Source organism: Mirounga leonina, unplaced genomic scaffold, assembly GCF_011800145.1.
Source record: "Mirounga leonina isolate KUSES-001 unplaced genomic scaffold, KU_Mleo_1.0 Mir_488, whole genome shotgun sequence".
NCBI classification, from domain to species: domain Eukaryota; kingdom Metazoa; phylum Chordata; class Mammalia; order Carnivora; family Phocidae; genus Mirounga; species Mirounga leonina.
Genome location: NW_023270777.1, coordinates 11,262,799 through 11,276,264, shown reverse-complemented (window position 1 = coordinate 11,276,264; position 13,466 = coordinate 11,262,799). Strand labels below are relative to the sequence as shown.

General features: G+C 55.2%; 1 protein-coding gene across 3 annotated transcripts in view; it reads left to right on the top strand.

Annotated features, from left to right (window-relative positions):
* Positions 1-411: 411 nt before the first annotated feature.
* The window catches only part of DRC3 (dynein regulatory complex subunit 3), a 33,199-nt gene continuing 20,144 nt past the window's right edge, over positions 412-13,466 (top strand). For 2 of the 3 annotated variants that reach the window (XM_034989747.1, XM_034989749.1), the window contains exons 1-6: positions 412-814; positions 1,195-1,309; positions 4,158-4,322; positions 7,883-7,999; positions 11,061-11,227; positions 12,663-12,809. In XM_034989747.1, the coding sequence (XP_034845638.1) occupies positions 4,163-4,322; positions 7,883-7,999; positions 11,061-11,227; positions 12,663-12,809 (591 nt within the window). In that variant the 5' untranslated portion in view covers positions 412-814; positions 1,195-1,309; positions 4,158-4,162. The remainder of the gene's footprint in view (positions 815-1,194; positions 1,310-4,157; positions 4,323-7,882; positions 8,000-11,060; positions 11,228-12,662; positions 12,810-13,466) is intronic. The other variant, XM_034989748.1, reaches the window with a different exon arrangement.

The window sequence follows — 13,466 nt, the reverse complement described above, 5'->3', positions numbered from 1 at the left end:
CGTCCCTATTGGGCAGAGTCTGCCTAGCCCTTCTCCGATTGGCCCCTACGCCTCCCTCGCGAAGCCACGCCTACCCCGCGGCGCCCCCCATTGGGCGGAGCTGCGAGCTAGGTCACAGGAATCTCCGTCAGGCGTAGCGGCATCTTCCCTGGCCCGCCTCCGAACGAGACTCTGTGTGTTTTGATTCAGCTATATTTTGGTCAATCTAGCGAATCCTACCATTATTGGGCAAGAGACAAGTCAATCACTCAAGGGGGCCGGAGGAGAGGCGGGGCTACTAATATCCCTGCCCATAGAAAGTGCTGATTGGAGAAACGTTTGTTTTTTCTACTGCTGGTTGGTGGTAGGAGTATTTCCCCACCCAAGAAATGCTATCACGTGACCGTCAACTTTCACCCAGGGTGTCTCTACCACGCGACTTCCCCTTAGCAACCGACCGGCCGCGCTTGGTTCCCTTAGTAACCGGACGAAGCGTCCTCTGCGTGGAAGCGGTCGGGCGGCGGGCGCTTGAGAGGGTGAGACCTTGGAGCGGAGACCGCGGGAGGACTCGCGGGGGCAGACAGATCATCGACTTAACGCTTTTCTCTGACCTTTTTTCCTGGGAGTCGGCCCGGCCTTCCTCACCTGTGAAACGAGCACACAGGTTCTCGGCCAGCCACTTCACGGCCGCGCTGAGACCCTGGGCTTTCAGGCCAGTGGATGAGGAAGAAATGCTAAGGACGCATTTCCTCGGGGAGCAGATCCCGAAGGGATTTTTGTTTTTAGGGGCTCCATCCGCCGACCTGCTGGCCTGATTCCTTTTATCGAAACAAAGGTACCCGGTCCACTGATAAGTTCTTCGAGTATTTAACCCTCATATCCATCCTCTTAAACTGTCATAAAATTGTTTCTGTTCTTGATTTGTACTCCTCACCTGGTGCTGTATAGAGTTCCATTCCTCTCTCTCCTCGGTAGCTCACTGTACGACTTTGGACAATTTCCTTCCCCTCCCGGGCCTCAGTTTCCCTCTCTGGGAAATGAGGGAATTAGGACTCCTTTCTCCAGTGGCTTCCAGAGCCGACATGCAATTAAGTAACGAAGGTGCACTTAGTACCCAGTAAGCACTCAGTTAATAGGTGATTTTCTCTTAGTAATCCATGGCCAGTAGGGGCTATGTTTTTCAGATTCAATTGATCGCAAGTTTTTGCTTCACAGGACAAGTCTGGTCTTGTTTCTCCGTGAGGAGGCTGCACCATCGGCAGTGGTGTAGAACTCTCTGCTGCTTTCCCTGTCTCCTACCTTTGGTCTTCACCACCAATACTGTTATCAGGCAAGTCAACAGGAACCCAGGTTGGGTGGTAAATTATTGATAAAAGCCCCTTTAGGGGAAGAGTGGTCGGGCCTTGGCCCTGACCCAGAACAGCTGTGAAAAACGTTGTGCGTTGTGACAATGAAAATCCACAGTGCCCTGGGTACGGTTGAGTCATGATTAAGAGAATGGGCTCTGGAGTCATGGTCCCCTGCCTCTGCCATATGCCATATAGATGTATTAACTTAGGCATCTTACTTAACCTTTCTAACTAGCTTCCGGGTTGGTTGGTTGGTTGGTTGGTTTTAATCTGGAAACTGCAGATGATTAGTCCTACATATAAGTCAAGTTCCTGGAGATCTCTCACAGCCACATCTTACTGCCACCCTGCTCATGACTCTTGCTGATCTCAGTATGACAGCCAGAGTGAGCCTCTTAAAAGTAAAAGCTGATCATGTCACTGCTCTTATTTAGCCCCAGGAGCTTCCCAGGGATCCTAGGATAATAAACTCCTGTAGGCCCCTCCAGCCTTGCTTCACTTCAGCCCGAATGGAATATGGCTTGTTCTCTCCTACCTCCAGGCCCTCGCTGTGCAGTTCCCTCTTCCTTCTTTCCTACTCATCCTTCAGATCCCAGCCCTGTCTCCCCTGGCCAGGCCAGGTGCCCCTAATGTATGCTGTCCTCGTTCCCTACATCTACAAACTTGTCATGGTCTGTCATTAAATATTTGTATGATGATCTGATTCACGTCTGAAACCGAGGGAAGGAGATCTGTCTTATTCACGGCATGTAGTAGCTATTCATGACATGTGTGTGGGCTGAATAAATGATCTTAAACAAATGTAGGAGGGAGGACTTAATCCATTTTTACAGACGAGAAATTAAAGGCTTAGACAGGTGAGGTTAGTTGCCAAAGGATGCACACCCAGGTTCTAAATCCTGCCCTCGTGTGCTTAACAAAGAGCTTGCCTCACAACCACTCCACACTGAGTAGTGATTGTGGGCTTGACGGAAAGCAAGCCTGATCCGTCCCAGGTGCCAGGCCTAGATGAAGTGGGAGTGATGAGAAGTCAGTTACAGTTTTGAAATCGGAATTAAGAAGCATTTCCCAAAGTACAGCACTTTTCTTTGAGAAAGCACAAACACTTTTGCAGGTAACATCTGCCAAACACTGCACATTAAAATTTCCCCAAAGGCAAGTTGGTGTCAGGGTATGGGAAATCTTAGGAAAAAATGTTTCAAAAGAGTGGGGAGATGGAAAGAGGGGGAGGACTGGAAACGTCTTTGGGAGTTGACTCATTCACTCTAAGGAGTCAGAGCCAGTGCTGAGACACTGGAGAGAGTGGGAAGGCGGAAGGAGCAGGTGGAGAAGCGGCAAGGTGGAGGTAGCACTCGGGAGTGGGAGTGGGGCTAGGGGAGGCTTTGGCTCCTCAGGGGCAGAAGGAAAGGACACACGACAATTAGACGCACAGGGACATTTGATCACGGACAGCCCAGAAATGGCAGATGCATATTTATATAAGCTGCATCCAAGTGGATGGTGGGGGCGGGCGGAGGAGGGCAGTGGCAGTTTCTAAGACCAGGTGGCAGGATTGCTGGGCCCACCCCAGTCTGCAGTGGACGTCATCACCCCAACACCGGGAGTCTCTCCAGCAGCACACAGTGGAATAATACAGGGACTGCCCAGCATCAGGGAAGAGGCCTGGGCGTCGGGGACCAAGAGGGCAAAGGTAGATGGTGAAGCCAGCAGGGAGGAGAGAAACAGGGGTGGGAAGTAGAAGGGAGGACTGAGTTTCCAGAGGGTTCAGGAGGCAGAATCTGGGAGCTTCCCACAGAGTGTGCCTTCCCAGAAGGGTCCAACCCTTCTGGATGTTCTTACTCTTAGGCTGGTAAGGATGAGAATGAGGTCACGGTGCCTAGGCTTCCGGGGCTGTGGCTCTGTCCAGCCAGGAACAGCATCCTGAGGTCAGCCGTTTGCCTGCAGAGTCTCCGCCAGGTCCTTTGGCCCATTAGCAGCAGAAACCTACTGGACTCAGTTTAAGTAAAATCAGATTTAATGTGAGAAGTCAGGAAACTCTCACAGGGCGTGGAATTAGGGTCATTAGGGGCAGGAAAGTTAGCAAAGACTGTGTCAATCTGTCGGCCCTTTTGTCTTATTTTCTGCCTCACCTCGGTTCCCATTTCTGTTTCTCTCTGTCCATCTGCCTCATCTTCCCCTTGTCCTCTCTGCTTAACCGCATGTCTGGCTAGCCGGTGACCCCCCAGCTCCCCCCCGGCTCACACAGCCGGCTCTGATGGGACTTTCATCCTGCTGCCCCAAGTTCACATTTCTCAGGGGGAGAACAGGAATGGCCAGCTTGGGTCAGCGTCCGCCAGTCCCCACGCCCTGAGCAGCTTGTGGGGAGCTGCGGGGAGTCTCTCAGAGAAGGAGAGCTGCAGGCTGCCCTGCCTGGCAGGGGCTGCCAAGGATCCTGGTGGTGGCAAGACACCGAATGAGGCTGGCTGAGGAAAGCCAGAGGCCGAAGACGGCCACGGCCATGAGGGGAGCTGAGCTCCAAAGAGACCAGCATGGTGCCAGTCTTCTGGGTGGCGGGGTAGGGTCACAGCCGTGGTTGTGGGACCGAGGGGTGCACCCCTGCAGGTGGGCGCCAGGCAGGACGGGGGCAGATGGTTGCTGGAAAAGGCCTGGAGCAGCCTTGGTGCAGAAGTACTCGCCCCTAGGTGCAGCGGGCCAGGGAGTGCGAGGAGGCGGCCCGGAGCATCCATGACTGTCACCATTATCCACAATGCCTTAAAGAGACCCCAGCCAGATCCTGTGCTCAGACAAAGGGAGAAGCAGACGGTGGAAGAGGAATGTGGTGTCTTTTAGGGGAAATGCAGAGGCTGTATGACTCCGTGGAGCCGAGAGTGATGGACGAGGACATGCTCAAGCTGGCTGTGGGGGAACAAGGCCCGCAGGAGGAGGCTGGGCAGCTGGCCAGGCAGGAGGGCATCCTCTTCAAGGATGTCCTGTCGCTGCGGCTGGACTTCCAAAGTGCGTATCCCGGGCTGGGGTGGGGGCACCAGGCAGCCCAGCATCCCGCGCCGGGCTTCTCTGCCCCAGAATTCCACACACAGTCCGTGATCACGGGACCCCCATGGGCATTCGGGCCTGCCTGGGGGAGAGGCGTAGGGGTGACACAGAGTGTTTTAAGGCTTAATACGGCACGTCATTAGCAGTTGCATATCCACAGCACCCCTGATCCTGAATAATAGGACAAGAGATCAAATTCCCCCACTCTAAATCTAAGTGAACCCAAAGGCCACGCTGCTTCCGTCAGACTCCACTGGATTCTTTGGAGCAGGGTCCCCGGCAGGTGGAACCCAGGAGGGGGGCTCCACGTAGCCAGGGAGGAGCCATGGGGAGGGGGGCTGTGTGCTGGGGTAGGAGACAGGAGGGGCACCTCAGCAGAAGCAGGACAGCCTAGTGGGAAGATGTGGCTCAGGACCAGTCCGGTCCTGGGCGCCCAGTGTCCTGATCTGTAAAACGGGAAGATTAGAGTCCGTGTGTCTCAAGCGCTGGTGGGAAGGAGAAAACGGGGCAGCACGTGCACAGCACCTGGCTCACTCAAGGGGGCCCGTGAGTCAGGCCAGAGGGGGTGCGAGAGGGAGCGAGAGAGGTGGCCAGGGCCCTGTGCTTCTTGGGCAGGTGGGCCACAGCAGAGTCACCCGGGCTGATTCGCAGGCCTACTCTGTCCTGGGTTTCTCCCCTGGCCTGCCGGCTCAGCCCGGAGACGACAAGGAACACAGCAGCCTGGGAAGACCATGGGGACACAGCAGTGGGCAAGGCAGGCCAAGCCCTGGCCCAAGCCTCACGAAACCCACAGGCCTCCCCAGAGCACGGCCTCCACCGCCGACCACCCAGAGCAGGGAGGGACCCTGGGCCTCAGCCGCCTCAGGGATGGGGGAGGGTTAAAGGGTTAAAGAGCTGTCACCTGAGGGGCGTTAGCCTCCTTTGGCTTATCCCCTCCCCTGCCGAAGGTTCACTGCGCTGGGATTTATCCAAATGCCCGTTATACACCAGGTGCTGTTCTAGGCACTGGGGATTCAACGGTGAACGAAAAGGACCAAAAAGCCCTGTCCTCATGGAACTGACATTCAGGTGATGGGAAAAATAAAGAAGGGAAATGATAGTGTATGCTAAAAATACGTGCTATGGAGGAAAATCAAGGAGAGGAGAAAAGGGTTGAGGGTGGGGTGCCATGTTTTATTGGGTGGTCGGAGGCCTCATCAAGAACGTGACAATTGGGGCGCCTGGGTGGCTCAGTCAGATCCCGGGGTCCTGGGATCGAGCCCCGCATCGGGCCGCCTGCTCAGCAGGAAGCCTGTTTCTCCCTCTCCCACTCCCCCTGCTTATGTTCCTGCTCTCTCTCTCTCTCTGTCAAATAAATATTAAAAAAAAAAAAAAAAAGAACGTGACAACTGAGCAAAGACTAGAAGCAAAGACTTCCCACTAGGCTGTCCTGCTTCTGCTGAGGTGCCCCTCCTGTCTCCTGCCCCAGCACACAGCCCCTTGCTCCCCCATGGCTCCTCCCTGGCTACGTGGAGCCACCCTCCTGGGTTCCACCTGCCGGGGACCCTGCTCCAAAGAATCCCCCCCTTCCTTCTAGGGGAAAGAGCCACGTGGAGATCTGGGGGAAAGCATTCCAGGCAGAGGGAGCAAGCCAGTGCAAAGGCCCTGAGAGGCAGTCCTGTATGGAGACTTGTCAGAGAGGTGGTGGGGTCGGCTAGCATCGGCCTTGGGGGCCAAGAGATGGTGTTTCGCTGTTATGGCAAGTGAGGTGAGAGCCCTGGGAGGGTCGTGAGCAGAGGAGAGACAGGCTGGGACTTAGGTTTCCATAAGATCCCACCGACTGCAGGAGGATAGCAGGAGGATAGAATAGGGGGCCTCAGGGCCAGAGCAGGGAGACGAGTGAGACAGTTGTGATCCAGGGAATAATGACAACAGGCTAAGACCAAGCCGGGCACAGTGAAGGCAGATCCCATGTCTATGTTGAAGATTAAATGGACTCTTTGGGCAGTCCTGTCGTGCCGGTAACTCATTTAGAGCTGTCAAATATGTCCTGGGTTTTGTTGTGTTGTTTGGCTTTTCCACGCGAATGGCTGATGCCTCGGGAAAAGCCCGCACACACGTGTGCAAGGCAGAGCACCCAGAGTGTGGGACCCGTGGACGTCAGCCGTGGCCATAGGCAAGAGCTGTCAGGCTGAGCCCAGGGCCAGAAAGCCTTCTGGAAAATCCAGAGGCATCTGAGAGCGCAGGTGGAGATGGTGGCTGGTACCATTCTGGGAAATCTGGCCCCAGAGAGCTGGGAACAGACACCAGTCTCACCTGGCCCGGGAACCCGGCAGAGGCAGGGCCCTGGGTCAGAGTAATGCTGTCCACCCATCCCCACCCACACCTGGCTTGGGGAGGGCACCCAGGAGGGACATCTGGCCTCCCCCACCCTCACAACCCCGTGGTAAACCCTGCCCCTCTGAATGAATATTGAAACCGCTGCCCCCAATGTGTGGTTATTAAATGTACTTTTTTTTTTCTTTTACCCCTTTCACTTCTACATTTTTTTCAGTTCTTTTCATAAGTGTAGTCTAATTTTTTAAGTTTTCAAAATCATTACAGAAGCAAATAGAGATAAAAGGGGCAGATACACAACAGGGCTATTATGGCTTCTAGAAAAAAAGGGACAAATTTAGGCCTCTAGAATTTTACGTTACATGGTGTATACATATTTATACTTAAGCGTAATTCAGAACTTCTCGGGCTGTCAGTAACAGAAACCGACCTCGGCCTGGCATGAGGAGCAAAAGGAGTGAGTTGGTTGTATGCCTGTGAAGGGACCACAGGTCAGGTGCTTCAGTGACATCAGGAACCTGCCTGTTGTATGGATGACTTATCCCACTCCCCATGGGTGGACATTGGGGTCCCCCCATCTTTCTGCCTCTCATGTGCCTATAGATATTTCTTTGGGCAACATACCCAAGCGTGTCTTTACAGACAGAAGCCAAATAGAGAAATTTTGCACGTCAGAGGTCAAGGACATTACATATTTCAGGAAACGTGGCCTTGGCCAAATTGCCCTCCAAAATGGCTGACGCCCTCACCAACAGCGCACAAGGGGTGGCTGGTACAGGCTTTCACCCCGCAGCCTTGATTCTATTTGTCACACTGTGGAAGGAAGGACACTGTGTCCCAAGGTGTTACAGCCTCCTGGGCAGCTCCCCAGCTGGGCCTAGAGGCAGCACGACTGAGTCCCATGCCCGGGGCAGGTCCTGCCCACCTTCACAAGGACCCCGCTACACCTCGCCCCACCCCCTAGGCCCTTTCGGTCCAGCCGAGGTCCTGAGCAGGAGCCCCGATCACTGCCCTCTATGCACTAATGGAGACTCCTGGGCGCTTGGCCCGCATCCCCAGGGCACCCAAGTCCTCCAGGGCAAGGCGGTGGAGTTGGGGGGCCTTTTGTATGGTTAGCATCAGCCATCTGGATTCTGCAGTATGCTGGCACTGAACTCTAACCCGAGGCCTAGAACCAGCCAAGGCACCTCCTCCAATTGTTTCAGACATCCTCCGCATAGACAGCCTCTGGCAGTTTGAGAACTTGAGGAAGCTGCAGCTGGACAACAACATCATTGAGAAGATCGAGGGCCTGGAGCATCTCGTGCACCTGGTCTGGCTGGGTAAGGGCCCCTCCTGCCTGGGTGTCCAAGCTAAGCCAAGGTGACGCCCCGGCCAAGGTTATTGCCTCGAGGGCGATTTTCTGCTGGCGGCCCAGCATCAGCCAGGGTACGGTAGAAGGCCCGTCTACTGGGAACAAGAAAGCCACTCTTTTTAAAAGCCTGGGGCCTTGGCTGGGCAGAGCCAGCAAAGATGTGCTTGGACACGCCAAGCCAGAATATTCTGACCCACCTGCCAAACCTCCCCAGCTGGGAGAGGGTCTGGGGAGCAGCCTTAGACTCCTTCTAGTTATTCTAGACTCAGTGGGCCTTGCCAACCACGGGGCCCAGAGCAAACCAGAAACAAGCATCGCAGCTGCTAACGTGCTTGGAGCACTTACTACCTGCTAAGCATGGGCCCGTGTGCTTTCCACGTGAGGCCTGTTAATCCATACAGCTCCCCAGTGTAGAGCTGAGCAAACCGAGGTCACAGTGACTAGTGGGGGCATCAGGCTCCCAGCTGAGCTCACTCAGTCTCACTCTGGAGCCCTGGCCCGCACGGCTAAGGCCTCACGGGCTTTTGATGACCCGGGAGAAGGGGCTGGCCCGAGAGCTCTTCACTCTGTGGTCTGATGTGGCCCTCAGAGCAATCCTAACAGGTGAGTGTTACGATCCCAATGTGCAGAAGAGGAAATGAGGCTCTTCGAGGCCAAGGCACTTGCCCAAAGCTCCAGCAGAGGGGACATGCAAGCCCCCATCTGCCTGACCCCAAAGCCCACGCTCCCTCCATCCTGTCTGGCTGCTCTCCTTCACCGGCAACTCCCGAGTTGCCAAAATACCCCCAGCTACGGTGGTTCTGACAGTGCCAAGCCCACAGCAGCCCCACGGACAGGATCACATTGCCTTGTCACAAACCCAGCAGACGCTGGGGGAGGCAGAGGCGACCCACAGCCGGGTCTTTTGCCCCAGGCAAGCCCTCCTGGTACCCTAGCACCCATTAACGCTGAGTCTGGGCGTGGCAGCTTACCTGCATTGCCAGGAGTCCTTGTGTCTATAGGAGATGAAGGGGTGAAGAAGGTGCCGGGTCAGCCCAGACCCTGAGCCGTGCCCCCTCCGGAAGGCCTGCCAGGTTCCAGCTCTGTCAACGGCAGGCTTTGAGGCGAGAGCTACTAGGCCCAGCTGTCTCTGACATCAAACGAGGGCTGCAGGCCCCATGAGCTACTCCTGCAATATCCAGGGTTCCGTAGGGGTGAGAGAGCAGAGGGGAAATTTCTGGAAAGAGGGCAGGTTATTCCCCTCAAAGAGTCAGAAGCTGGCCTTTGTCCGGCCACAGTGCCAGTCATCCAGGGACCCCACGACAACCAGGAAGAGCTGAGTCCCTGAGGTGCACAGGGGTGGGGGAGATGGTGCCCCCGGAGTTCAGCAGCCCCCACCTGACATGAGGCCCGGCTCGTGGCCCACGTGTTGGCTGTCCCAGGGCTGAGGCTGTGCTGGAGCCAGCTAGAAGTGGCTCTCCCAGGCTGATTATGCACATCTCGTCCCAACTGTGCATTCAGGGATGTCAGGCTGCTAGCTTGAAATTGGCCACGATGGGAGGATTTACACCACAGAGATGGCAAGCACTGCAATTCACGGCAAACCCCTCCACCCCCCGGCCTCCTAGCCCCCTTGTTAAACACTTACCAGCACACAGCCAGTTCCAGTGCGGTGGGGCCAGCCCTCCGAAGAACAGAACAGGCTGCATGGTGGGAAAGGGAGTGGGCAGCCCTGGCATTTGGCAGACCCCAGTTCAATCCCAGCTCTGGCCATGCACCCGACTTTACACCAGTTCCTGCAGCCCTCTGGACCTCTCTGTGCTGGCTGATCGTGGGCATATGCCACCAGGCCCCTAGAATCTCTGTTTCTTCATGCATCAAACACGGATGATGAGACCTTTGCTGTGGGAGTTAAATAAGGTGATGCGCTTAATAGCCAAAGAGACAATAAATTACCAGTAGTTTCAACTGCCAGCAGGTGAGCATGCCCTGGTAGGCCAGGGGGGCTGAATTCAGATGTGGATAGACTAACTTCCCAAACCACTATTTGCATGTGACCACATGCAACTATCATGAGCGTGTTTCGAAGCTCATGAAAAATTTCGTTTGGGCCTATGGGCCATTGGTGTTCCACGACAGGCTTGCAGCTCCAACCCCAACTGACCCCGAAAACCCACAGTGCGGGGTACAAGCAAGTTTGGGCTAGTGAGGGCCTAGCGTCTCCACTGGGGGGCGGAGTTGGGGTTCTGGAGGAGCCTGAGTCAGCTGTGATGTAGCTGGAAGATCAGGCCTGTCCAGGGAGGAGCCTTGGATGAAGTCTGGCACCACTGAGGTTAGCTGGGTGGCTCTGAGCAAATCACTGAGCCTGTCTGAGCTACAGCTTCCCGACGATCACATGGGAAGAGAAATTCCAGACTGGCACTCAGGGCTATTGTCAGAGGATGAACTTGATAAACTGGTAAATGCTAAGCAGATAGGCGATATTTTTTTAAAGATTTTATTTTTAGAGAGAATGGAAGGGGCAGTGAGGGAGAGAGAATCTCCAGCAGACTCAGCGCTGAGCCCAGAGCCCGATGCAGGGCTCGATCCCACAACCCCAAGATCATGACCTGAGCTGAAATCAAGAGTCGGACGCTTAACAGACTGCTTAACCGACTGAGCCAGCCAGGCGCCCCAGGCAGCATTATTCTTAAAATGCCCATAGGTGTGAGCGAAGGAGGCCCTCCAAACAGTCTCTTCCCACTCAAAGATGCACCGTTTTGGACCTGCCATTCATCATTTCCATCCCAAAACAACCACAGAGCACAGACAGGAGTTCGTGCCCTCATGTGCCCAGCCAGGAAGACAAGCGGTAGAACAGGAGAGGGCGGTAATAGTTGGAGACCACAGGAAAGAATCCAGGCATGGCTTCTAGAAAACCATAAGCTGTCAGACAGTGAGTCTGTTACTGGCCTGTCGGCTTGGTGCTATCTCCCAGGGCGTGAGTAGCCCTGATGGGTCTGTTTCAAGACAGTCCACCCACTGGACCCTCACAGCCCTCTTCCTTCCAGACCTGTCCTTCAACAACATCGAGGCCATCGAGGGGCTGGACACGCTGGTGAACCTGGAGGACCTGAGCTTGTTCAACAACCGGATCTCCAAGATTGACTCTCTGGATGCCCTGGTCAAGCTGCAGGTGTTGTCGTTGGGCAACAACCAGATCAGCAACATGATGAATGTGAGTTCTCGGGCCCGGGACTGGAGTGGCCGCCCTTGCCAGTCCTGCTGTCCTCCTGGCCCGGGGCAGAGGGTGAGGCTGGGCACTCTAGATCATCAGAGTAGCTGGGGACGGGGGAGGAGGATCTGTGGCCAGGGGAAAGGTAGACTTAGCCACCCAGATCACCCCCTTCTCCTAGAAAAGCCAGAAATCCAGACTATTCTACCAGAGATTGGATCATGTTTAAACACCATGTTTAACCCATGCTTAGCCCACCTGTGGAGGCCAGTTCGTACCTCTCTGCCTCTTCCCCTGAGCCCCACACTCACTCGAACATTTGCTGAGGTGGGGACCTATTGGATGTGGGGCCTTGGGCCTGAGCTCAAGGGTACAGAGACAAACAAGGTCTGGTCCCTTTGGGGGTGCCCAGCACACACCCACATAATCAAGACACGAGGTGACAAGAAGCCAGCGTCAGCCCAGGGCATTGGCAATGTGGGTGAAAGCAAGGTGACCCCCCTGCACGCCCCCAGAACAGGTGAGCTGACCTCTGGGTCCCCTGACTGGTATGTTCTCATTCCCCATCTGTATATTCTTACAGCACTCACCCCCAAGCGGTAACGATTTTATTTACTTTCTACACCATTCCTCTTCCCTGCCACTCAAATGTGAGCCCTTGCTGCAAGGGGAGGGACCGCGTGAGCTTTGTTCCTACTGTGTCCCCAAGGCCTAGCACACGCCTGAGGCCTGGTAGGTGCTTAATAGTGTTTGTGGAACATATAAACACAGGACAGAGAGAAATTCCTTCGGAAAGCAAGCTAGGTTCCTTCTTTTGCATAGTACAGCGTCTGGGTGTTCAGAAGATGCTGCCAAGGGAAGCATTAGCTACATTGTTGACTTTTCTCCCGCTTTACTGAAATAGAATATAGGAAGAATAAATGGCAGGTGGCGAATGTCCCTCTGTCATCCAGTTAATCCAAGGTTACTAGAAATGGGGTTCCGTTTATTTTAACAGATCTGGCCCTGACACAGGGTTTACAAGGGAAAAGGCACACCTGCTCTGTGTGACCAATAGTAACGACGACCTCCACCACCATTTACGGAGCGGGCGAGAGGCCCACCTCTAAATGCTTTCTGGAGCTCATTTCCTTTGGTCCCTCCACACCTGTGACATAATAGCATCCTTATACCCATATTACAGATGAGGAAACGGAGGCTCACAGATGTTAGGCAACTTGCCCAAGGTCCCACAGCCGACCTTTGACCCCAGGTCTGCTATCGGGACAGCCGTCCAGCCTGGAACCCCCAGCCCGCTCCTCGCTTGTCGCTCCAGCCACACTGATGGTGTCCTGGCCAGGCTGTGGACAGTGGCAGAGGGCTGAGGGGAGAGGCCACGGGGCTGGTTTCCGCTTTGCAGCAGTCAGACAAATGGGTTGCTCTCACCCCTTCTCCCCAGATCATCTACCTGCGGCGGTTCAAGGACCTGCGGACGCTCAGCCTCTCTGGGAACCCCATCGCAGAGTCAGAGGATTACAAGATGTTCATCTATGCCTACCTTCCTGACCTCGTGTACCTGGACTTCCGGCGCATTGACGACCACATGGCAAGTGTCTCCCTCGGGGTTTCCCAGCTCCGGTGCCCCTCCTGAGAGGAATGGAGCCCGTGCCTGGGGCCACTGCCGTGACGGGGAGCACCAGGAGAGCCCAGCAGAAGCGGGGAGGAGGACTGGCCCACGGTCTCAGTGCTGGCCCTGCCCGGCTTCGGCCCCAGAGCAGAGCACAGTGCCCGGGTGGACTGTGTCAGCTTCCGAGTGTGGGGCCCTCTGCTTGCAGGGCCTTCTGGAAGGTCCACAGAGATGGGGTGGGGTCAGAGAGCTGCCCCTGCTCAGACCGTGGCTTTCTCTTGTCCCGTGACAGTACCAGAACCTGCGGCTTGAACTCTAATACTCTGAGTATTTTTTTTTTTCATTTAGACAATAATTTGAGAATCAGGATGGGCTCCAGCCCTTGGAACAGGCCAGAGAGCTGCTGGGGTGTGTTCCAAAGCTCATGCTAGAACTGGGGGACAGCCTAAGACCGCACGGCTCCAAGGGCATTCACTCCGCGGCGCCCAGAAGTTTCCATAAAGGGCAGACCGCGAGCCTGGGCATCGCCATTGTGCTATAAGGAGACAAAGTCTCTTTTCACGATTCCGAGACTTGCCTAGAAGCATCAAGATAAGGCGCCTGGGTGGCTCAGTGGGTTAAGCGACTGCCTTCGGC